Raw genomic sequence first — 24779 nt, 5'->3', positions numbered from 1 at the left:
AGATGACACTTTTAGTTACCCTGAGGCTTCTAATTGGAAAAACAAATAAATGATATGTTTCAAAAAGGAAAAGGTGAATCCACAACCAGTAAATTACAAATAAAGGACATTAGTGGGAGCAGGTTTGTCTCGCTAAAACAATTTAAATTAAATGAATAAATGTTTACGAAAATATAAAACCCTCACATTAATAGAACAAGAAGTAAAGAATTTGAATGACAAAAAAAGAAGCTAACAATCCATCAAGACGTGAGTTCAGCAGCCTTTATAAAGGTTTCAAGGACTAAAAAAATGCATGTCATTATTATTCAAAACCCCTTTATTATCATAATTCTTCTTTAAACAAAATTCAGAGGCCTTAATATATTCCTCTCAAGCCCCAAGTTGGACAAAAGTCATGATCTAATAAAATCTAAAGCCCCAGAGATGGAATCTTCATGTAAAATAAGCTCAGCTGTGAAGCAAAAGGCCTACGTTCTAATTCTGCCTTTGCCCAATGACTGAGAGACTTCAGAAAAAATTGCTCCCCTCTCTCTGTATCTCAGATTCTCCATTTAGGAAAATAGAATAATAATTCCTTATTTGTTTGGCTTTGCAGGTATGATGTGGAGCTAAACAGAGATCTCACACACACACACACACACACACACACACACCCTGAATGTTCAATCGATCAATCAATATTTATTAAACACCCACTATATTTCAGATGCTGTCATACAACTGATAAGTGGTTGAGGGAAGATTAACATTCAAATGTTCCTGACTCCAAATCCATCACTCTTCTCCAGTAGTATATCACCAAAATAGAAGGCATAAGTCATATCTTTTTAAAATGCTAAGCTTAAGAGTTTTATTTTGTTTTAGAGGGAACCAGTTGCCATTAAAGATTCTTGAGCAAGAGAATCAAATGGTCAGACTTGGACTTTAGGGAAATTATTTTGACAACCAGGAGAGATGGGAAACTGGGACTTGAATCGGCAGGTTACTTCAATAATGAAAAGGTGACAGGATCCTGAAGCAGGGTGGTGGCCATTTCCTGGTAAGAAGGGGATAGATGAGAGAAGTTATGGAAGCATAATCTTCAAGAAGATTACAGATTATCTGCCATAATCACAAAGAAAGGAAAAGGAAAGGTTAAAGATGAATCTGAAGTTGTGAGTGTAGGTGACTACAAGTAAGAAATAATGGGGGGTTGGAAAGGGGTGATGTGTGGAGGAAGAAGATAATGAGTTCCACTTTGTACACACTGAGTTAAAGAAAGTTAAAGAAGCCTATGGATGATCTAGTTTGAATATGGTCATAGGCTACAGGGGCTTAGGAAAGAGATGAGGACTGGATTTACAAATCTGGGAATCATCTGCAGAGATGACTGTTTAATCCATGAGTGCTGATGAGATCACTGAAAGATGTTTTTGTATAAAGAGAAGAACTAGGACAGGCTTTTAAGGGACACTTGGTGTTAATAAAGCATGTCATGGATGAGAAGATAGCAAAAAAAAAAAAGATAATCCAAGAGAAAATGTCAAGAAAGCCAAGAAGAGAGTATCAAGATGGAGGGATGATCAAGAGCATTAAAAGCTTCAGAGATATCAAGAAAGATAAGAACTTAGAGAAAGCTATTGGATCTAACAGTTAAGCTATACCTTGTAGAAACAGAAGAGTTTCTGTTGAATGATCTCAACAGAACAGATCTAGCATCTGTTGAAAGACAAAATTGTAAAAAGTTGAGGGGTGAATAAGAGAAGGGAAGTCAAGGAATGTAAATGCCTTTTTTCTGGGATGTTGACTATAAAAAAGAGAAGAGCTTTAGGACAGCATCCTTTTTTTAAATAATCATTCTTGCTCTGTGCTCCTTGGGCCATACAAAGCCATTCGGGACGGCAGCCATGGGAGTGGGAAAGATCTGATGATACCCTGGCTCCAATCTACTACCAATATTACTATGTATCTTTTAAAGCTGGATCTCTCTCTATTCATCCTGATATTAGATGAGTCTAAGCCTCAGGTAAAGACCCAGCACTGTGACATAAAGGCAGTAGGGCTTACCTGCTGACTTGACCAAGACCAAATAGAGGAGTACCTAAGCAGTTTCACCCCATCCCCCCAAAATGTGTTGGTGGAGGGGAGGGAAAGAGAGAAGAGAGTAAAAAGTCTTGGACAATATTCTATATCCCCCTCTTGTCTACAACAGCCCCAGTGTCTGTCTCTCACTCCAAGAGACCTGGAAACAGAAGAGAAGGATCCAGGTCTTCTAGGCAGGAAGACTTAAAGCTAATGCATCATCTGGAGTTCCTCTGGACCTAAATCCGCTCCGTGGTGGGTGGGAGGGAGGATAGCCCCAGAATGGCAAGATTTACTGGAAGTAACTGCTTTGAAGTTGGGTAAAATCATGCTCTCCCCCACTTTACCATGCCTAGATAACCAGATATCCAGTGTTGGAGCCAAAGGAAGCCTATGTCTGACTCTTACTTTCCTAAACTGTCGTGGAGAGGCAAAGTTTATTGTATGGTCTGTGCTACCTTTCCCCTTCACACCTTCCTGGGCATGGCTTTCATCTGCTTGCCCTGTGCCAGTAGGGTCAATTTGGCACCATCTGACATTATGTTATGCCTAGGGAAAAGTCTTGTGTCTCTGCCTGGTTATACTTCCCTGTTATCACTAAACTATTGACAACCAAGTTATGACTATATTTTTTGGGGGGCGGGGCGTCATTAGCAACTCATGAAACTATCTACCAAGGTAGGGAGGAGTTGTGATCTGCATCCTTAGGAGGAATATCACAGTGATGAAATCCAAATCTTTTGAAGAACTGAGGAAGTAATAACTCAAATATAGCACTTGGTTTAATAAGTATTCATAGCAGCCCTATAAAGTAGATAACATAATATTATATCGTCATCTACAAAAGAGGGATTTTAGTCTTGGAAAGAGTAAACGTCTTGCCCAAGATCCTATGACTAGTAAATGTCAGACCAGTATTCAAATTCAGGCCTTCTTATTCCAAATGCAACGTTATTTCTATTATACTATATTATATGATATCTCCCTCTTTAACCTAACAGTCCTTCCACCTGCATTTGCCATACTATTCATGCTCATAAGTCTGGCTGCCCTCATGACGGCAAATTCACGAAGGCTCTGACATACCAAACATGACATTATCAGAGGATGCTCTAAATACTTACTCCAGCTGCTGGACTTTGACTGTCCCGGATCCACAGATAAGACACGATTCCTCGGTCATCAGTAGACCTTGAACCATCCAAAGTAATGGTGTTATTGGGAAGCACAAGAATATGTTTGCCACCAGCCCAAGCTCGAGGAGGAATGTTGTTTTCTAAGCCACATAAAATAAAAAAATCTTCATTCAAATCACAGATAATGGAAATGCTGGCCATTTAGAGCACATTAAAAATCCATGGTTTACAGATGTACAAAAATTACAGCGTATAAGAATCCCTTCTATGATATATCCATGAAGTGGTCACCCAGCCTCCACAGAAGAATTTCTGTGATAACAAATCCACTACCTTCTCAGGCAGCTGATTCCACTTTTGGATAGTTCTCATTATTTGGAAGTTATTCCTTCCATTAGCTAAAAAATAGCTAATAATAATGATGATAACTATGTTCTGGGTCCTGTGCTAAGCACTTACAATTATTATTCATTTAAAACTCACAACAACTCTTGAGAGGCAGGTGCTATTCCACATTTTACAATTGAGGAAACTGAGGCAAAGAGGGTAAATGACTTGCCCAGAGTCACAGATGTAGTCTCTGAAGTTGGAGTTGAACTCAGGTCTTGATTACAGGCACAGTGCTCCATCCATTGTAGTACCTAGCTACCTAACTCTGGCTCTCTGCAATTCCTCCTCATTGGCTTGGCTTAGGCTGTCTGAAGATAATGATTACATTATATACCCACTGACTTTTCTCTTCTCTGGGCTAAGTGTCTCTAGTTCTAGCAGTCATTCTTTACATGGCTTGGTTCCTCTTGTTCCCTCACTTTCTTGGCTGTCCTTATCTGAACATGTTCTGGCCTCTCTTTGTCCCTCCTAAAACATGGCAACCAGAATGAGACATAGCAAAGCCTAAGGAGCCCTTCACTTGCCTCTTTTTGTACCCTCAGGGTTTGGTATTGGTACACAGTAGGTGCTTGATAAATGTTTATTGACTGACTTATTAACTGTCAGTAAACCCCTGGGAAAATGGGAACTTGGGCTCCAAAACGTAGGGTCAGGGAATGGATGAAGAGAAAACTGTTTAATGAAAGGAGACAACATGAATTCTGTGGAAGAAGAGGGGGGCAGCAGATATCTCTGAGTCCTAGAAGGCTGGTGGTTGAAATAAAGAAAAGAAGAACAGGGCTCAAGGCTCATTTTCCTCCTTGGGAATCACTTGGCTTTTATCTTTCACATCAGTGTATTCATAGTTTTATTTGGGGGTTTTGGTTATATATGAATTTGCTCTTACAACAGTGACCAATATGGAAGGGTACTTTGCATGACAATTGAAAAATGAAACAAACAAAAAAAGGAATAACTTGACTTTGAACTATACCCTGGAAGAGTTCCTGCATATGACATTCCTTTGAAAAAATTCTATACCGGTGTGACATTAGGCAAACCACTCAGCCTCCTTTTCTACCTTTGTTCTCTCATCTGTAAAATGAGTCTAACAGGAGGTCCCTTCCAGCTTTAGATCAATGATCAATGTCTTCTTATAGGAAGTGAATAAACACCAAATTACCTGTGAATTTGAACCCTAAAAGCTAGGGTTATTTTTTTTTTTATTTCAAATTCCCTCGGAAGCATAAGAAGCAGATTTTGGGGAGGGGAAGATGTAGCTATATAGCATGATGGATAGCATAGAAGACCTGAAGTCAGGAGGATCTGGGTTCAAATCTGACCTGGAATACTTCCTAGCTGTATGGTCCTGGGCAAGTCACTTAAGCCTGATTGCCTAGTCTCGGCCACCCCCTCTGTCTTAGAATAAACACTAGGGCAGAGGGTAAGGATTTAAAACAGTGGTTCCCAAACTTTTTTGGCCTAAGGCCCCCTTTCCAGAAAAAATATTACTTAGCCCCCTGGAAATTAATTTTTTTTAATTTTAATAGCAATTAATAGGAAAGATAAATGACCTGTGGCCATCACCACCCCACTGGATCACTGCAGCACCCACCAGGGGGCGGTGGCACCCACTTTGGGAATCACTGGTTTAAAAGAAAAGAAGCAGCAGATAGAGCTTCATTCTGCATCTCCTGTCTCCCACACCTGCAATGATAAAATCCATCAGGATGACATGTTGGGCCAAAGGTAAAGTAGAACATGGGCTTACCCTCTCTGACAGCCACTGAGAGGGTGGCCATGCTGCTCAAGCCCTGGCTGTCTTTCACTGTCAGTCGGAAGTGGTAGGTGCCGACCTGCAGTCCGGTAACTGTGGCTACAGGTTGATCAATGTTTTCAATCACCACAGCACTTGGGCCACTGGAAGAAAACAGCAAGCATTGGGAGTGGAAATCACGTCTTGGGGTTTTGATTCTGCCAGACACTATTAACTATGTCCTTTTAAATGATGCTATTTCTCAGTGGGATAAGAGATTCTGTTGTTGGCAAAGATGGCAAAGAGACGAGGAAACAGAGTACTCTACCCACTGACTCATCTTCCTGGGTTTGAATCTGGCCTCAGATACTTCCTAGCTGTGTGACCTAGGCAAGTCATTTAACACTAATTACCTCAGTTTCCTCATCTGTAAAATGAGCTAGAGAAAGAAATGGTATGCCATTCTACTATCTTTGTCAAGAAAACCCCAAAAGGGGTCACAAAGAGCCAGACTTGACCGAAATGACCAAACAACAACATTTTTTCAGTGGGCATCTACATTAACTAGAGAATTCATGATGAGCTCAGACTTGCAAGAATATAAGAGTTTGGATTCTGAATTACATCATTCATCAGTCATAAAGAACTTATTTCAGGCACTGTTGGATTCCTGGGAATAAAGTGTATATTAACTGTTAATAAAATAATCTGTCTTTTGGATAACCAAACTTACATGCTATTTCCAACTTCTCATCTAAATAAAAACAAGAAAATAAGTGAGAATAGTATAAGGCATGGAGTCAGACAACCAGGGTATTAGTCCTGGCTTTGCTATCTTGGTCAAGTCATATCAAAACCCTTTGAGCCTCAGTTTCCTCATCTCTAAAGAGACGGTATTGGACTAAATGATCTCAAAGGTTCCCTCTCCAGTCTCAAGTTCTATAGTTCTCTCTTTTTAAGTTGAGGTTAAAATGGTATGTATTATTGTCTCCCACATTCTCAGTCAATACAAAGGCCAAGAAGGACATCAATTTACCTTCCATATCAGCAGCTGTCGGAGGCAACTCGGTGACTAGTGGATGGAGCTCTGAGTCTAGTGTCAAGAATACTTGAGTTCAAATGTGGCCTCAACATTTACTAGCTATGTGAGCCTGGGCAAATCACTTATCCTCTGTTTGCCTCATCTACTGGAGAAGGAAATAGCAAACCACTCCAGTATCTTTGACAATAAAATCTCTTATAGGGTCACAAACAGGAAGACACAAACAAAATGACTGAATGACATCCACCAACATCTGAGTGGCCATAATTGCCCAATAAGCTTATTATGATCTCTAGTTCCCCTATTGAGTGGCTGAAAGAAGGCTTGGGCAAGATAAGAACAAGGAATTCTCCAATGAACAGTCCCCCTTTCCTAATCTAGTCTTAGAACCAAGAGTTATGGTTTCAAATCTTGGCTCTGACAATGATTTACTCGTTGGTTGACTATGAGCAAGTCACTGAGTCTTTCTGAGCCTCAGATTCATCCTGTGTGAAATGAAAATAAACCTACTTTGCCTTTCTAGGTCTATGAACAAAGAAACACAGTACAGAAATTTTTAGATTCTTATATAAAAGTGAGTTGCAGGGGGCAGCTGGGTGGTTCAGTGGATTGAGAGTCAGGCCCGGAGATGGGAAGTCTTGGGCTCAAATCTGGCCTCAGACACTTCCTAGCTGTGTGACCCTGGGCAAGTCATTTGACCCCCACTGCCTAGCCCTTACCACTCTTCTGCCTTAGAACCAATACCCAGTATTGATTCTAAGATGGAAGGTAAGGGTTTAAAAAAAAATTTTTTAAATAAGTTGCTGTTATTATGAAGGGATTGGGACTAGATACCTATGATTTTTACCTTGTCTCTTTTTGTCCTAGGTACAGAATACCTTGCTTTTATAGCTCTAGGGCTTTTTAGTGCATTCAACATGTGCTACCTGATATTTTCCCAGTGATAAAAAATGATGCCCTGATCATCAGTGCTTCTGCTTCCATCGAGGACCATGCTTTCCACAGGAAATATCAGCTCTTTGTCTGGACCAATCACAGCAATAGGGGGACTGTTTTCTAAAATAAAACAAGAATGTGAAAATAAGCACCTTTAAAATTATTACCAATGATTAAAATAGGCAATGAGGAGACTAAGCTATCACTCTTTGCAAACGATATGATGGTCTACTTAAAGAATCCTAGAGAATCAACTAAAAAGCTAATGGAAATAATCAACAACTTTAGCAAAGTTTCAGGATACAAAATAAACCCACATAAATCATCAACATGTTTATATATTTCCAACACATCACAGCAGCAAGAGTTAGAAAGAGAAATTCCATTTAAAATCACCCTAGACAATATAAAATGCTTAGGAATCTATCCACCAAGACAAAAACAGGAAATATACGAACACAACTACAAAACACTCTCCACACAATTAAAACTTGATCTAAAAAATTGGGAAAACATTAATTGCTCATGGTTAGGATGAGCCAGCATAATAAAAATGACAATCCTACCCAAATTAATTTACTTATTTAGTGCTATACATATCAAACTACCAAGAAACTTTTTTACTGATTAGAAAAAACGATAACAAAGTTCAAATGTGAAGGAGGGGAACCTAGCAGTATCAGATCTTAAACTGTACTATAAAGCAGTGATCATCAAATCAATTTGGTAGTGGCTAAGAGACAGATGGGAGGATCATTGGAATAGTCTCAGCAAGACAGTGTATGATAAACCCAAAGAGTCTAGTTTTGGGAACAAAAACCCACTATTTGACAAAAACTTCTGGGAAAATTGGAAAACAATATGGGAGATATTAGATTTAGATTTAGCTCAACATCTCACACCCTACACCAAGATTAATTCAGAATGGGTGAATGACTTGAATATAAAGAAGGAAACTATAAGTAAATTAGATGAACATAGAATAGTTTACTTGTCAGATCTATGGGAAAGGAAAGAAATTAATACCAAGCAAGAGTTAGAAAATATTAAAAAATGTAAAATAAACAATTTTTATTACATTAAATTAAAAAGGTTTTATATAAACAAAACCAATGCAATCAAAATTAGAAGGGAAGAAACAAATTGGGAAAAAGTCTTTATAACAAAAACCTCTGACAAAGGTCTTATTACTCAAATTTATAAGAAGCTAAATCAATTATACAAAAAAGCAAGCCATTCCCCAATTGATAAATGGGCAAGGGACACGAATGGGCAATTTTCAGATAAAGAAATCAAAACTATCAATAAGCACATGAGAAAGTATTCTAAATCTCTAATAATTAGAGAAATGCAAATCAAAACAACTCTGAGGTATCACCTCACACCTAGCAGATTGGCTAAAATGATAGCAGGGGAGAGTAATAAATGTTGAAGGGGATGTGCCAAAATTGGGACATTAAGGCATTGCTGGTGGAGTTGTGAATTAATCCAACCATTCTGGATGGCAATTTAGAACTATGCCCAAAGTGCTTTAAAAGACTGCCTTTTGATCCAGCCATACCACTGCTGGGTTTATACCCCAAAGGGATAATAAGGAAAAAGATGTACAAAAATATTTATAGTCATGCTCTTTGTGGTGGCAAAAAATTGGAAAATGACAGTATACCCTTCAATTGTGGAATAGCTAAACAAATTGTGGAATCTGTTGGTAATGGAATACTACTGTGCTCAAAGGAATAATAAACTGGAGGCATTCCATGTGAGCTGGAAAGACCTCCAGGAATTGATGCAGAGTGAAAGGAGCAGAGCCAGAAGAACATTGTACCCAGAGACTGATACACTATGGCACAATCGAATGTAATGGACTACTCCACTAGCAGCAATGCAATGATCCAGGACACTTCTGAGGGATTTGTGAGAAAGAACTCTATTCACATCCAGAGAAAGAACTGTGGAAGTAGAAACATAGAAAAACAACTGCTTGATCACAGGGGTCGATGGGGATATGATTGGGGATATAGACTCTATAAATGATCACCCTAATGCAAATATTAATAATATGGAAATAGGTCTTGATCAATGACACATGTAAAACCCAGTGGAATTCCTAGTTGGCTATGGGAGGGGGGTGGAAGAAAGGGAGGGAAAAAACATGAATCATGTAACCATGGGGAAAAAAACTCCAAATTAATTAATTAAATAAAAATGCAAATCCAAAAAATAAAATTGTTACCAATGCTCAGATTCCTTTTAAACTGTTTATTCTGAACTCATTTGTATCATTTCACACAGTAATTGGACCCTCATACTAAAAGGAAACAGTTTTGTGTGAAAAATGATGATGGTCCTGCAGAATAAATAATGAAGCATCAACTAACCTACATTATTATTAAGGGTCTACCATGTGCCAGGCATTATGCTAAGTGCTGGGGGGTATAAAAGGAAGCAAATGAAAGTTCCTGCCGTCAAAGGGGCTTACAATATAATTGAGACAACATACAAACATATTCAAGGCAAGCTGTATAAAGGATAAATAGGAAATAATTAACAGAGGGAAGATACTAGAATCAAGAGAGTTGAGGGAAGGCTTTCAGTAAAAGATAGAATTTTAGTTAGGGCTTAAAGGAATCTAGAGAGATAAGTAGGCAGAGTGGAGGAAGGGAGTGCATTCCAGATATGGCAGATAGTCAAAGAAAATGCCCAGAGCTGAGAAATGGAGTGTTTTGTTTGTGAAACAGCCAGGAGGTCAGTGTACATGTTGAGGAATAAGGAATAAGAAGGCTAGAAAGGTAGGAGGGAGCTAGATTATGATGGTTATGAACTTACTTCAGGAATGGATCATTATATAAATAGTAAAAAAAAAAGGTTTGTGTTTTGGATTTTGGGCTAAATTGGTTTTCTATATTACTAGGGAGGGTGGGGAAATGACTGCTGTCAATTATCAATAAAATGATTTTTTTAAATAAATGAATAAGTTGAATGAATAGACAAATGTGTCTAGAGGTTTTTTTTAATATTTTATTTTTTCCCAATTACATGTAAAAACAATTTTTTTAACATTCATTTTTTTAAGTTTTGAGTTCCAAATTCTCTCCTTCCTTCTCACCCTCCCTCCCTAACTCTCATCTATCCTCTCCCTTCCCTGAGATGGTAAACAATTTGAATAGATTTTACACATGCACTCATGTAAAATATTCTCCCATATTAGTCATTTTGTAGACAAGATCTCAAATGGGAAAAAAAAGAAGTAGAAAGAAAATGAAATATGGTATGTTTCAATCTGCATTCAGACTCCATCAGGACAGATGGCATTTTTTATCATGAGTCTCTGGGATTGTCTTGGATCACTGAATTGCTGAGAATAACTAAGTCCATTCACAGTTGTTCATAAAAAAAAAAAAATACTGCTACCACTAGGTACAATATGCTTCTGGTTCTGCTTACTTCACTCTGCATCAGTTCAAGTAAATCCAGATTTTTCTGATATCATCTTGCTTGTCATTTCTTATAATACAGTACTCCATCACAACTGTATATCACAACTTGTTTGGTCACTCCCCACTTGACAACCCCTCAATTTCCAATTCTTTGCTACCACAAAAAGAGCTGGAAAAATATTTTTGTGTAGAATAGTCCCTTCCCTCCCCCGTCCCTTTTTATCTGTTGGGTACAGACCTAAAAGTATTGATGGATGAAAGAGTATTTAGTGTTTTATAATTCATAGAGCATAGTTCCAAATTGTTCTTCAGAATGGTTGGATCAGATCACAATTCCACCAACAGTGCATTAGTATCTTGGTTTTCCCATATCCTCTCCAACATTTATGATTTTCCTTTCTGTCATACCAACCAATAAAATAAGTGTGAGATGGTACTTCATTTGTTTTAATTTGCATTTCTCTTATCAAGAGTGATTTAGAGCAGTTTTTCATATAATTATAGATGGCTTTGATTTCTTCATCAGAAAACTGCTTGTTCATACCAAAAGTTCCTTAAGTTCAAAGGATTCCTTCTGAGGGCCCTCTTGTGATTTCTTCCAGATATACACAAGCTCTAAATAAAATGCCAAGGTGCTGCACATAGGCCAAGAATATCTGCCATAGTTTTCAGATGACAGGACAATGCATCTGCTCCCAGGTCTACCACAAGCATTTGTGACTGGATATATGGTTATTATGCAGATTACTGAAATGGCTCATAGTAGCAATCAAACATGTCACATAAAGTATGATTTTACCAGGAGAGTACTAAAGGGTTTGATTGCTCATTGGGTGAATCACTGAATACTGGGCTAAAGTGGGATTATGCCCTTTTCTGTCAAGGATAGACCAAAAAATTTTAATTTTTCTGAGACTAATTCCTTTGTCTTCCTTTCCTTTGGATCCAACAAGAAAAAAGGAGTGGAAAAAATGAGTTGTGCTTTATGGCATAGATTCCCTTTCTTCCCCCTAGAAGAAAAAGCTAGCGATACCATTTAAGTAAGCAGAAACCTTGGAACAATTCAAGGTAAGGTATTCAAGAACGCAGGTGTTGCTCACACATTGCTGCTAAATTGCACAGTGTATAGAATCCTGGACTGGAGTCAGGCAGACTGATAGGAAGCTAAATTATAAAGTCAATTTACTTCCACCTGGCCACAGGATATCTGAGTGTCTTGCCACAGGGTTCAAAAGAGACCCTTCTAAAAAATGCTGGTATCACTAAGGCAGAAGGGTAAACTATCTGTGTCCATCCAAAAGGAATCTAGACTTAGAGCTAGAACAGTCCTTAGATGCTTAGATTCACTCTAACATCCTCATTTTATATGTGAAATCTGAAGCTGGAGTAATCTTTTTTTTTAATATAGAAATTTTTTATTTTTAGAAAAATTTTCCATGGTTACATGATTCATGTTTTTACTTTCCTCTTCACCCCCTCAAATTCCCCCCACCCATAGCCAATGCGCATTTCCACTGGTTTTAACATGTGTCATCAATCAAGACCTATTTCCAAATTGTTGATAGTTGCATTGGTGTGGTCATTTCAGGTCTACATCCCCAATCATGTCCGCATCAACCCATGCGCTCAAGCAGTTGTTTTTCTGTGTTTCCTCTCCTGTAGTTCTTCCTCTGAATGTGGGTAGCATTCTTTTCCATAAATCCCTCAGAATTGTCCTGGGTCATTGCATTGCTGTTAGTACAGAAGTCCATTACATTCTATTTTACCACAGTGTATCAGTCTCTGTATAATGTTCTTCTGGCTCTGCTCTTTTCACTCTGCATCAATGCCTGGAGGTCTTTCCAGCTCACATGGAATTCCTCCAGTTTATTATTCCTTTTAGCACAATAGTATTCCATCACCAACATATACCACAATTTGTTCAGCCATTCCCCAAATGAAGGGCATACCCTCATTTTCCAGTTTTTTGCCACCACAAAGAGCACGGCTATAAATATTTTTGTACCTGTCTTTTCCCCTATGATCTCTTTGGGGTACAAACCCAGCAATGGTATGGCTAGATTGAAGGGCAGGCATTCTTTTATCACTCTTTGGGCATAATTCCAAATTGCCATCCAGAATGGTTGGATCAGTTCACAACTCCACCAGCAATGCATTAATGTCCCAATTTTGCCATATCCCCTCCAACATTTATTACTCTCCCCTGCTATCATTTAAGCCAATCTGCTAGGTGTGAGGTGATATCTCAGAGTTGTTTTGATTTGCATTTCTCTAATTATTAGAGATTTAGAACACTTTCTCATGTGCTTATTGATACTTTTGATTTCTTTACCTGAAAATTGCCTATTCGTGTCCCTTGCCCATTTATCAACTGGGGAATGGCTTGATTTTTTAAACAATTGATTTAGTTCCTTTTATATTTGAGTAATTAGACCCCTGTCAGAATTTTTTGTTATAAAGATTTTTTTCCCAGTTTGTTGTTTCCCTTTTGATTTTGGTTGCATTGTTTTTGTTTGTACAAAACCTTTTTAATTTAATACAATCAAAATTATTTATTTTACATTTTGTAATTTTTTCTAACTCTTGCTTGGTTTTAAAATCTTTCCTTTCCCAGAGATCTGACAAGTATACTATTCTGTGTTCATTTAATTTACTTACATTTTCCTTCTTTATATTAAGTCATTTATCCATTCTGAATTTATCTTGGTGTAGGGTGTGAGATGTTGATCTAAACCTAATCTCTCCTATACTGTTTTCCAACTTTTCCCAGCAGTTTTTGTCAAATAGTGGATTTCTGTCCCAAAAGTTGGGCTCTTTGGGTTTATCATACACTGTCTTGCTGATGTCACTTACCCCAAGTCTATTCCACTGATCCTCCCTTCTGTCTCTTAGCCAGTACCATATTGTTTTGATGACCGCTGCTTTAGTATATTTAATATCTGGTACTGCTAGGCCACCTTCCTTCACGTTTTTTTCCATTATTTCCCTTGATATTCTTGATCTTTTGTTCTTCCAAATGAACTCCATTAAATTTTTAATCCTAGAGAATCAACTAAAAAGCTAGTAGAAATAATCAACAACTTTAGCAAAGCTGCAGGATACAAAATAAACCCACATAAATCATCAGCATTTCTATATATTTCCAACACATCACAACAGCAAGAGTTAGAAAGAGACACATCGTTTAAAATCACACTAGACAATATAAAATACTTAGGAATCTATCTACCAAAACAAACAGAGGAATTATATGAACACAACTATAGAACACTTTCCAAACAATTAAAACTAGATATAAACAATTGGAAAAAACATTGACTGCTCATGGGTAGGATGAGCTAACATAATAAAGATGACCATTCTACCCAAATTAATTTACTTATATAATGCAATACCTATCAAACTACCAAAATAATTTTTTACTGAATTAGAAAAAAATATAACAAAGTTCATTTGGAAGAACAAAAGATCAAGAATATCAAAGGAAATACATGAAAAAAAACATGAAGGATGGAGTAATCTTGAAGATGACCACACTGCAGTGTTTCATCAAGGGTTTAGAAATTAAAATTATAATGGGACTAAAATTCCTTATAATTCAAGCCCCAATGCCTGCTGCCTCAGTTCATGCAAGCTTGGGGGTTTAGGATGAAAATAACTGAATCTGAGACTTCTGAAGCAGGGACTTCTCTCTGCTCAGAATCATTAGACTCAAGGTACTTCCACTATCACCTACCAGGCTGGACCTTCACATTGACCTCAGTAGTGGATTGCTGACTTAATGAATCTGTGATCGTCAGCTGAAATATATAATCTCCTTCTTTCATAGAAGACAACTGAAGGTATGGCGTCTTCTCTCCCTGGGTATTTGACAATTAAAAAAGAAAGAAAAAACAAATACAGGATTTTAGACGATATGAAAAGAGGCTCTAATTTAAAAAATAGGGTATTATGCAAAACAGACAGATTTAACAAAAGATATTTTACTCAAGCAAGGAATGTTTGTATGTCTTTATGGAATTGGGACTGAAAATCCAAAGCAGTCGAAATTTTCAGAGGCAGCATTTTTTTTCATTTGCGCTAAAATAATTAAAATGGCCACCTTTAGCTTTAATTGATACATATCTCTTTTGTGGGTAATGTTGCCAATTACTTCTCCCAACTAAATATCAGATTGTTATGAATTATTCACATTATCTGAATATTTTATACCAATTATAATTTCTTTATTTTAATAATAGCTAACATTTATATAATGCTATAAGGAAAGTGCTTCACATGCATTACCTCTTTTGATTCTCAAGGCAACTATACAGTAGATGCTATTATTATTGCCATTCTACAAAGGAAGAAACTGAGATTGAGAGAGATTAAGTGATTTGACCAGTGTTGCATATCTAGTAAGCATCTGAAACAGGTTTAAACTTAGGTCATCCTGACTCCCCATACTTTCTTCTCTATTCCAACTATCTGCCTCGTTTCCCCTAAAACGATTTCTTCCTTGAAAATAGTACCAAGATGTTTGTAGATTATTAATTTTTTTAAGCTTATAAGGACTTTAAAGATCATCTAATACAATTCCCTCATTTTATAGGTCAAGAAACTGAGAACAGAAAGGTATGGTGGAAGCAGCCAAATGGCTCAGTGGAAAGCCAAACCTCGAGTTGGAAGGACCTGGGTTCAAATCAGATTTGAAGTTCAGATACTTCCTACCTGTGTGACCCTAAACAAGTCATTTAATCCCAATTGCCTATCCCTTACCACTCTTAGAACCTTACAACGAATAATTAGCATTGATTCTAAGACAGAAGGTAAGGGATAAGAAAAGAAAAAGATATGGTGACTTGCCCAGGGTCACACAGATTGTGATAATTCTGACATCTGAAATTGAAACACAGTTCTCCCCTGACTCCAAACCTAGCACTCTTTCCACTATACTATGTTATCTACATTTCTCTTAATTCCTTCATTAATATCTTAGGCATATCTATACTTCCTTCTTTCTCCATATCTGTGTTTTAGTCCTTGGGTGTCTACATTTCTCAGCCCTTTTCTCCATTTGGCTTTCTGTCTCCCTTGCTTCTGTACCTATTTATCTCTTTATCTCAATCTGTGATCCTATCTGACTTTGGCTCTAGGTCTCTGGCTCTCTGAATCTATCTATGTAAGGTCTCTGAACCTGAGTTTCCTCCTCTATAAAATTAAAGGGTTCAACTAGATGATCTAGATCATCTGGTGATTCAATAAAATATTCTTCTTTGATGCTTCTTTCAACACTTGAGTAGACTCATGATCTCTCCAACAGTGTGGATTACTACTCATCCCTGCCTTCTCTTCCTGTAGAACTTTTGTCCACATGCTCTAGTGAATCTTTCACAGGGATTCCACCCAGTATGCTGTGTTCTTCTCTATAGAGATCCTACATTAGGGATGTATAAGTGCATGAGCTGTCCATCCCTCAACACCCCTCTCTTTCAGTCATGCATCTCTCTGATGAAATATCTACCTCTAAAGATTTCTCACGGGTAGTGAACTACCACCTGTTCAACCCTATCATACAGATCACCACTGCCATTTACCCAGCCAATTATTTTAGTTCTTCAGAAACTGTTGAATTACACGACTCACCAAGCCCAATTCGTCATCTCTTTCCAATGTCTGTCCGAGATAAATGCACCGACAGACCAGCTAGCTCTATGAGTTGCTCGTCCAACTGCACATTGTAGTCTGGTGAGTAGGCGTTTCTTCCTCATGTTTTTTTTTTTTTTTGTTCAGAAAATCAAGCCTAACTCTTTTAAATAACTTCTAATCTCATTGAAGAGGCTCTGTATGATATCAGGGAGTGATACAATCAGCCCAATACCATCCATGAAGAGGAGCATCTGGAGTATCTCACTATCTCTAAGAGATCTCTCTTCCATTTGGACTCTGCATTAATGACAAACTCCTTAGACACAAATACAACTCCTTGTTTTAAGTTTCATGGCAAGTTAATCAAGGGTTGTTGAACAAAGTTATATTTGGCACATTTGATTTTAACAGAGGAAATTCTCTTTGGAATGGTATTTTGTTCTATAAAACAAAATGTTTTTTAATAGCCAAAAATCAATATGTACAGAGCAATCTTATATTCCTTTTAATTCTGTGCCATCAGGGATGGTGGAACAAGGGAAGAGATTTAGAGCTGGAACAGACTTCAGAGGTCATGTAGTCTAAAACCTTCATTTCTTTTTTTAATTGAAGCCCATATCTACTTTCTTAAAATTGATACTAAGTATTGGTTCCAGGGCAGAAAGGTGGTAAAGGCTAGGCAAGTGGGGTTAAGTGACTTGCTTAGAGTCACAGAGCTAGGAAGTGTTTAAGGCCACATTTGAACCCAAGTCCTCCCAACTCCAGACCTGGCACTCTATCCCCTGTGCTACCTAAAAACCTTCATTTTACAAGTAACCTCTTCCATCATTGATCCCCAAGGCCAGCTAAGCACTTGTCTAATATTCCGTAAGATCATTTTACCTTGGGTACTTTTCAATGAATGGTCTGCTGCTGGAAGAAACTGTGCCTTGCCATCTGATATCCTCAGAAAGTACCCAACCTATGTTTAACTCTAACATGTCTATGGAAATAAAGCTCCCTCATTCTTACCTTTGTTACTTTTTGGAATGAAGGCCAAGTGATTTGTCTAAGTTCATAGAGAGAGGACCTGGGATTTGAATCCAAGTCTTCTGCCTCCAAATGTGATATTCTTTCTACTATGCTAGGATGTGGTTTGTTATAGATTATAATTTTCACAATCACATTTGTTCCGTTTTATCAAGAATGCTCTCAACATGTACATAAAATATTCTCAGAAGATTCTGGAGACATAGGAAGGTTGGCATATGAGTCATTACTGATATTATCTCAGGGGCCTTTTCAATAGTAATTACATCAATAATTGTTTTCCCTAAGCTTTTGGTATCCTCTCTACTTTCAAACAGATGTAACTTGGTCCCTCAGTATCCTCAAGGCTGTGCTGTCTCTAGCATGGTCCCTCTTGTTAAAATCATTATCTGGGATAAGATGGATGCCACCTTGACTGGCAGGGATGGCAGTTGAGAATTTGGAATGTTCCCAGATGCCGTGAGCCAGGGGCAAAATCAGTTGGGTCCACCCTATAAATACCCCCTAGGAACAACAGTTGAGGTCTCAGAACTCAGAGCTGAGACTTGAGCAAACTTCACTTGGAGCAAGAACTGGGACAGAAGGGAGGTGAAGGATGGAAAAGGGAGGGTAGGCCTGAACCTGTAACCTGTACCTGACTGAGAGAGAGCTAGTGATCCATCAATACTATTGGTAGTAGACCTGAGAGAATATATAGATCATCAATCAACATCAACATCAATAGCCTTCCCTAATCTCTGGCTTGGCTGTGGCCAGATCAGGTCAGAGTTAGTGAGAGGGTGAAGACCTCCAGCCTCTATCAGCTTAGCAATCTCCAGTCCTGATCAATAATTAACTTAGTAGCCAAACAATAGCAATAGGGTTCCCAGATCCTCAAACCTATTACCTTGTTTTACTTTCCCCATTAAGAGTTAATACAGTGATTTACCAACAAGTACCTTTCCTGAGTGGTTATTCTATCACAGCCCTTGGGAAGGGGAGAATCAATACACAGTCAGATATCAACGTTTCCAATAGCCAATCAATAGCCTATCAACAATCAATCCAACCTCAGGTTGGGCCTAGTGAGGTTAACCATCTACCTGACCTCTCAAGGGTACCAACCTGGGCAACTGTTAGAAGGAAGCAACTGACAGGCTTAACCAATCAAGCCTGTCAGGGAGAAAAGGGATAGGTAACATCCATAGCTACTGTGAGAGGAGTGGGTGTTCCTCCCTCACCAATATAGCTGGCTTAGGCCTGGGCACTTGATCCCTCCTACCTTCATACTATCTCTACATCCACCCTCTAATATCTAGAAGCAAGATCTATTAGGAGATATATAAAGGATATACTGTCCTCTTTCATTCCTTTTTTAACAATCTCTGCGTAGAAAGAAAACAGGTCTAGTCCAAGGGCTCATCCCATCTGTGCTTATTGAAGGTCCAGGTACAATTCCTTCATTAACATTCTTCAGCATTCAAGAAGTCACAGGCCAAGCTAAAGAAGATGGAACAACAGAGGAGAGAAAAGCAACACCTCTCCTGAATAGCCTCAGCCAGAAGGATAGAAGAGATCTGTTGTTCAATTGTGTCTTGACTCTTCGTGACCCTGTGGACCACACTGTCCCAGGGATTTTCTTGGCAAAGATACTGGAATGATTTGCTATTTCCTTCTCCAGTGTTAGAACACTAGAGGAGTTTTGCTAGGACTTAAAGAATGAACTTGAATCAGTCATCCTCATGGAATAGGTGTGCCTTGCTTTTTCTCCCTTTCCTTCTCTCTGCTCTCTTTCTCTTTCTCCTTTCTTTCCCAGAGAGTTTAGATGCTAGAGCAGCATCTAAATCTCACAATGAGGGAGCAATACAGGAGTACCTGTATAGAACCAAGTGAAGGCCAAAAAGTGTTCCAAACTAGTCCTTAAGATTTGGAAAAGGTAAGGATTTCATGTGTTGTCACAAATTCATAATGCTGCAGTGACAATATGCAGGGGAAAGTGGGCTTGATTTCAAGTCAGAGAACTGGATTTCAAATCCTAGCTATGCAGCTCTTTTTCTTGTTATAACCCTGGACAAGTCACTTTACTGCTCCAGACTGAGTTTCCCTATCCATAACAAAAGGGTGTTGGATCAGATGACTTCCAAGGTCCCTTTCAGCTCTAAATCCCATAGTCCCATGTTCCCAAGAGCAAAGAGAACATTGGTGACTGGGAAGTCAGAATCTCAATGTGAGGAGAATCACAAAATCTCAGAGTTGGAGGGAACTTCAGCAGCCCTCTATTCCATCTATTCCAATCTATTCCTGAATAAGAGTGAGAATTCCATCTGCAAAACATCTGACAAGCGGTTAGTCACCTTTTTTTAAGGAGAAAACCATAATCTCCTAAAGTAAACCATTCCTCTTTGGCTACTTCTGACTTAAGAAGTTTGTTTTTCGCTAAACGATCACCCTAGTGCAACTATCAATAATATGGAAATAGGTCTTGATCAATGAAACATGTAAAACCCAGTGGAATTGTGCATCAGCTACGGGGAGGGTGGGAAGGGGTTTGGGGGGGAGGGAAAGAACACGAATCACGTAACTACGGAAAAATACCCTAAAAATAAATAAATTAATTAAATTAAAAATTAAAATTAAAAACAAAAAGAAGTTTGTCTTTAAGGGGGCAGCTGGGTGGTTCAGTGGATTGAGAGTCAGGCCCAGAGATGGGAGGTCCTAGGTTCAAATCTGGTCTCAGACACTTCCTAGCTGTGTGACCCTGGGCAAGTCACTTGACCCCCATTGCCTTAGAACCAATACACAGTATTGATTCTAAGATGGAAGGTAAGGGTTTATATTTAAAAAAAAAAAAAGGAGAAGTTTGTCTTTACATCTGTCTAAACTGGCCTTTTTAAAACAACTTATATCCACTCCTTTCTATTTATTCCCCCTGAGGCCAAGCAGGTCAAAGTATATTTCCTCTTCCACATGACAACCCTTCAAGTAATTGAAGACAACTTTAAGGCACCCTTCTAAGTCTTTTCTCCTCCCTAGTTCCAACCAGTTACCAAATGACATGAATTCATTGCCTTCATCATCCCAGTAATCCTTTTTTTGGACAGTCTCCAATTTATCAATAGTCTTCCTCAAATATGGTGTCCAAAACAGAACACAATGCAGTACTTGGACACTTTGCATTTCTTAACAGTCTAAGAATGCAATAACTTTCTTGGATGATAGATCAAACTGTTAACTCAAGCTGAGCTTGTAGTGCAGTTCCATACTCTTGGCTCTAGCCCTTCCTCTCACTTTCCACCTCAAGTTCTCATATATATACTATATACAAAAATATATTGTCTTCTCCTATTAGAATGTAAGCTTCTTGAGGGCACAGACTGTCTTATTTGCTTGAATTTGTATCCCCAGGGCCTAGCACCTAGAAAGTGTCAGTGTTTTTTCATTTATTCGTTCATTCATGAGACAAGTGGGGCTGAGCTACCAAAACTGATCAGTTCTAATATAGGGAACCTTCGTAATCCCATATATTCAAAACTATGAGTGTCTGTGTTCCTCTTTCAACATCTCTAATGGGTTAGAATAAAGATATTTCTGACCTTGTTATCCTAGGCCTCAAAACAAAATCCAGATTAAACTGGTAAAAGACAGAGGCAAATTCTTCCAATTCTCATAAAGGAGAACTTACCTGCATGACTACTTCTTTGCTTTTACTACGCTGGCTCAAAGCCCACTCATAGCTGACAATTTGGTGGTCATCACTGCTCCGGTTTCCATTGAGGGTAATGAAGTTCTTCGGTAAAGTTATCACCTGATTTGGTCCTGCATTGGCAAAGGGTGGATAGTCTATAGGCCCATTGACTATTAGAAATGCAGTGGTGGAGTTTGCAGCTCCATCGGAATCTATTACTGTTAACCTATGGAAAAGAAAATTAGAGACTGAGAGACAGGGAGAGACAGAGAAATCCATTACATTGGTATTGGAAGAACCTTTCTACTTCCCAAATTCTAAGCTTAGATGTTTGTTTCTTCTACTTCTACGTTACATCTCTCGGAATTAGACTATCTAGTAGGTACCTCTGTTAGGGATATAAAGAGGTAAAAAAGTAGCAAGAAGTTTGAAGATGAGACTGAAGTGGGGAAAAGCTTAAAGACATTCTGAAGGTAAAGTACTTTCCATAGGATTGAGGAAAAGGTGATTAATCATAAAAATGGAAAAGGTATTTCCGAAAGAGAGAGAGATATCAAAGAAAATCTTTCATTTAAATAATACTTTTAGGGGGGCAGCTGGGTGGCTCAGTGAATTGAGAGCCAGACCTAGAGATGGGGGGGTCCTAGATTCAAATCTGGCCTCAGACACTTCCTAGCTGTGTGACCCTGGGCAAGTCACTTAACCCCCATTGCCTAACCCTTACCACTCTTCTGCCTTAGAGCCAATTTCACAGTATTAACTCCAAGAAGGAAGGTAAGGGTTTTATTTTATTTATAAGCAAATAAACAAATAAATAAATAAGCAAACATATAAATAAATGAATAAATGATTGAATGAATAAATAGATAAATAAATAAATGAATAATACTTTTAGGATCACAGCTCTAGAACTCAGCAGAGTAAGATAAACATTTGCATCAAAAATAATAGAAAGCAGCTGGGTAGCTCAGTGGATTGAGAGCCAGGCCTAGAGACGGGAGGTCCTAGGTTCAAATCCGACCTCAGACACTTCCCAGCTGTGTGACCCTGGGCAAGTCACTTGACCCCCGCTGCCTACCCTTACCACTCTTCCACCTATAAGTCAATACACAGAAGTTAAGGGTTAAAAAACAAAACAAAAAACAAACAAACAAAAAATAATAGAAAGCACTCAATAGGTTAACAATTGACTCCTACAGAACAAAGTAGTATCTCAATTCCAATGTATCACCGTAATAAAAAGAACAGGTTATATATATTTACATGCTGTCCTATGCAAAGAATTAACATAACAGATTTAGAGCTTGAAGAGAATTTGGAGGTCAACTATTATAAACTTCTCTTTTGAATCCAATAAAGAAACAAAGTCTTAAGATATTAAATGCGTAATGACTGAAATCTCAAAAGGCAGTATATATTAAATTTAAGTTAATTTATTAATCAGCTGATCAAGAAAATCTAATCTAATCAGTGAATTCCCTCCATCATCTGAAGAGATGCCAAGGAGATCAACAGCCTACTTAGCCAGCAGAGAGTTGGGCTAATTGAGAGAAAATGGACAAGAAAAAGTCCATGAACCAAAAGAGAAGGGCAAAAGAGATAGAGAATCTCTAGTGAACATCTTATATAATCCTTGTGACCTCATCACCCAATCCCTCTCTTGGACATCCCAAAACATTTCTGATTGGTAAACAGTCACTGAAGAGGTGGGCTCAGAGACCTCAATCTCTCCCCTTTCATTACTTCATCACAGGAAAAGGTGGGTCTTAAGAACTCTAGCAAGCCTCCCTGCCACATGGCTGGGTCACTGTAGTCCAAAATGGCAACTAGAGCATGCTGACTTTGTCACTCAAGAGAATTCTTGCTTACAGAGATAAATAAGGAGCATGTCTCCACCTGACTGTAACAAAAGCCAGTCCTGTGAGATGCCCTGAGATCTGGGAATAAATTACTTTAACTTGGAAGCTGGCTGACCTTCCAAACCAGAGGTTTAAGAAAGGTTTCATATAAAAAGTGTTATAGTTCAACATTAATTTTCCACAAGTGACTTGCCCAAGGTCACACAGGTAGTATCAAAGGTAGGAATCAAAGCCAGATCCTCTAAATCTAAATCTAGTGTTCTTTCCACTACATCATGTCACCTCAGACAAAGCTTCTCTTTACCAATTATTTACCATCATTAATGGTAATTTACAACATTAATGAAGGAAAATAGTTTAAAAGGACATCTTGAGAGTTCTGGGTTAAGATGGCGGCAGAGTAAGAAGCAGTTCTTAACCTCTCCTGACCGAAACACACAAAACTCCTCAAGGGGACATAAAAACAAGTCCAGACGAACGGAGGAACCCCACAACAGGGCACAGCGTGGAAGGTACGTGGAATCGAGACATTTCCAGGCTATAAAGGGCTCTCACTAAATCGCGGGCTGAGCAACCGCCCCACCCCCACCCCCTCCACACACAAGATCTAGAGCTCTGAAGCCAGCTAAAAAGAAATAGAGCAAGTTTGGGGCACCCATCTAGTCATTGGCAGCTCCGGGGCCTGTTCCTGAGAGCAGCAAGACTTAGGACCCCATTAAGCCAAAGAAAGCAGGCGAAATCTGAGCGCGGGCGCAGGGCGCAGGACGCAGGGCGCACAGCGCAGGCTGAGCAGAACGCAAGCACTGCGGAGGCGTGGGTGGAGGCAGACACAGCCAGGAACTAAAGCCTAAGTGGGGAACCAGTGCAGACGGGTATACGACTGTGGAAGCAGCGCCCTGAGACTTGTAAAGAAACCTCCGGCAGAGGACAGACACTGAGCGCAAGGATAAATCTGAGAAGCTGCTGGGGTAATGATGGCTACTCAGCCTCAGGAAGTTCAGAAGAGAAAGAATAACAACAAGAAAAAGAAGTCTTTAACACTCGACAGCTTTTACACAGAGAAAATCCAGACAACCGAGCAAACAGAGGAGGAGAACAAACAAGCATCCGGACCCTCCTCAAATAAGGAAAACTCCTCACAAGCTATGAAAGAGTTCAAAACTGAGATTTTTGAGGAAAATGGAAGAGATCTGGCAAGAAAATAACTGTTTAAAAGGTAGAATCATGCAATTGGAAAGTGAGGCTCAGAAACCAAATGAAATGATAAGCAAAGTGAACTCCAGAAATGACCAGATTGAAAAGGAATACCAGAAGATTACGGCCGAATACCAGAAGATTATGGCCGAAAACCAAAAGATTATGGCCGAAAACCGAAAGATTATAGCCGAAAATCAATCCCTAAAGGCTAGAATTGAGCAAGTAGAAACTAATGATCTCTCAAGACAACAAGAACAAATAAAACAAAGCCAAAAGACTGAAAAAATAGAAGGAAACATGAAATATCTCAATGAGAGAGTGACAGACCAAGAAAACCGGTCTAGAAGAGACAATTTGAGAATAATCGGTCTTCCAGAAAAACCAGAAATTAATAGAAACCTGGACTCCATACTAACAGAAATAATTCAGCAAAATTGCCCTGAAGTCCTACAAGAGGGCAACATAGACATTGAAAGGATCCATAGAACACCCACTACATTCGATCAAGAAAGGAAAACACCAAGAAATATCATTGCAAAATTCAAGAGTTTCCAAGCAAAAGAAAAAATCTTACAAGAAGCCAGAAAGAAACAATTCAAATATCAAGGAGCAACAATCAGGATCACACAGGATCTGGCAGCCTCAACACTAAAAGACCG

The 24779-nt window shown here is 38.7% G+C and overlaps 1 protein-coding gene across 1 annotated transcript in view; it reads right to left on the bottom strand.

Annotated features, from left to right (window-relative positions):
* The window catches only part of KIAA0319 (KIAA0319 ortholog), a 114866-nt gene that overhangs the window by 30806 nt on the left and 59281 nt on the right, over positions 1–24779 (bottom strand). The window contains exons 9-13 of the mRNA XM_044683521.1: positions 21062–21290; positions 14477–14600; positions 7294–7423; positions 5341–5489; positions 3189–3340 (exon numbers count right to left, since the gene is read on the bottom strand). Of these exons, the coding sequence (XP_044539456.1) occupies positions 3189–3340; positions 5341–5489; positions 7294–7423; positions 14477–14600; positions 21062–21290 (784 nt within the window). The remainder of the gene's footprint in view (positions 1–3188; positions 3341–5340; positions 5490–7293; positions 7424–14476; positions 14601–21061; positions 21291–24779) is intronic.

This window comes from Gracilinanus agilis, chromosome 1, assembly GCF_016433145.1.
Source record: "Gracilinanus agilis isolate LMUSP501 chromosome 1, AgileGrace, whole genome shotgun sequence".
In the NCBI taxonomy this organism is placed as follows: Eukaryota; Metazoa; Chordata; class Mammalia; order Didelphimorphia; family Didelphidae; genus Gracilinanus; species Gracilinanus agilis.
Note: the sequence above shows the minus strand (reverse complement) of the source record. Positions and strands in the feature narration are given on the sequence as shown.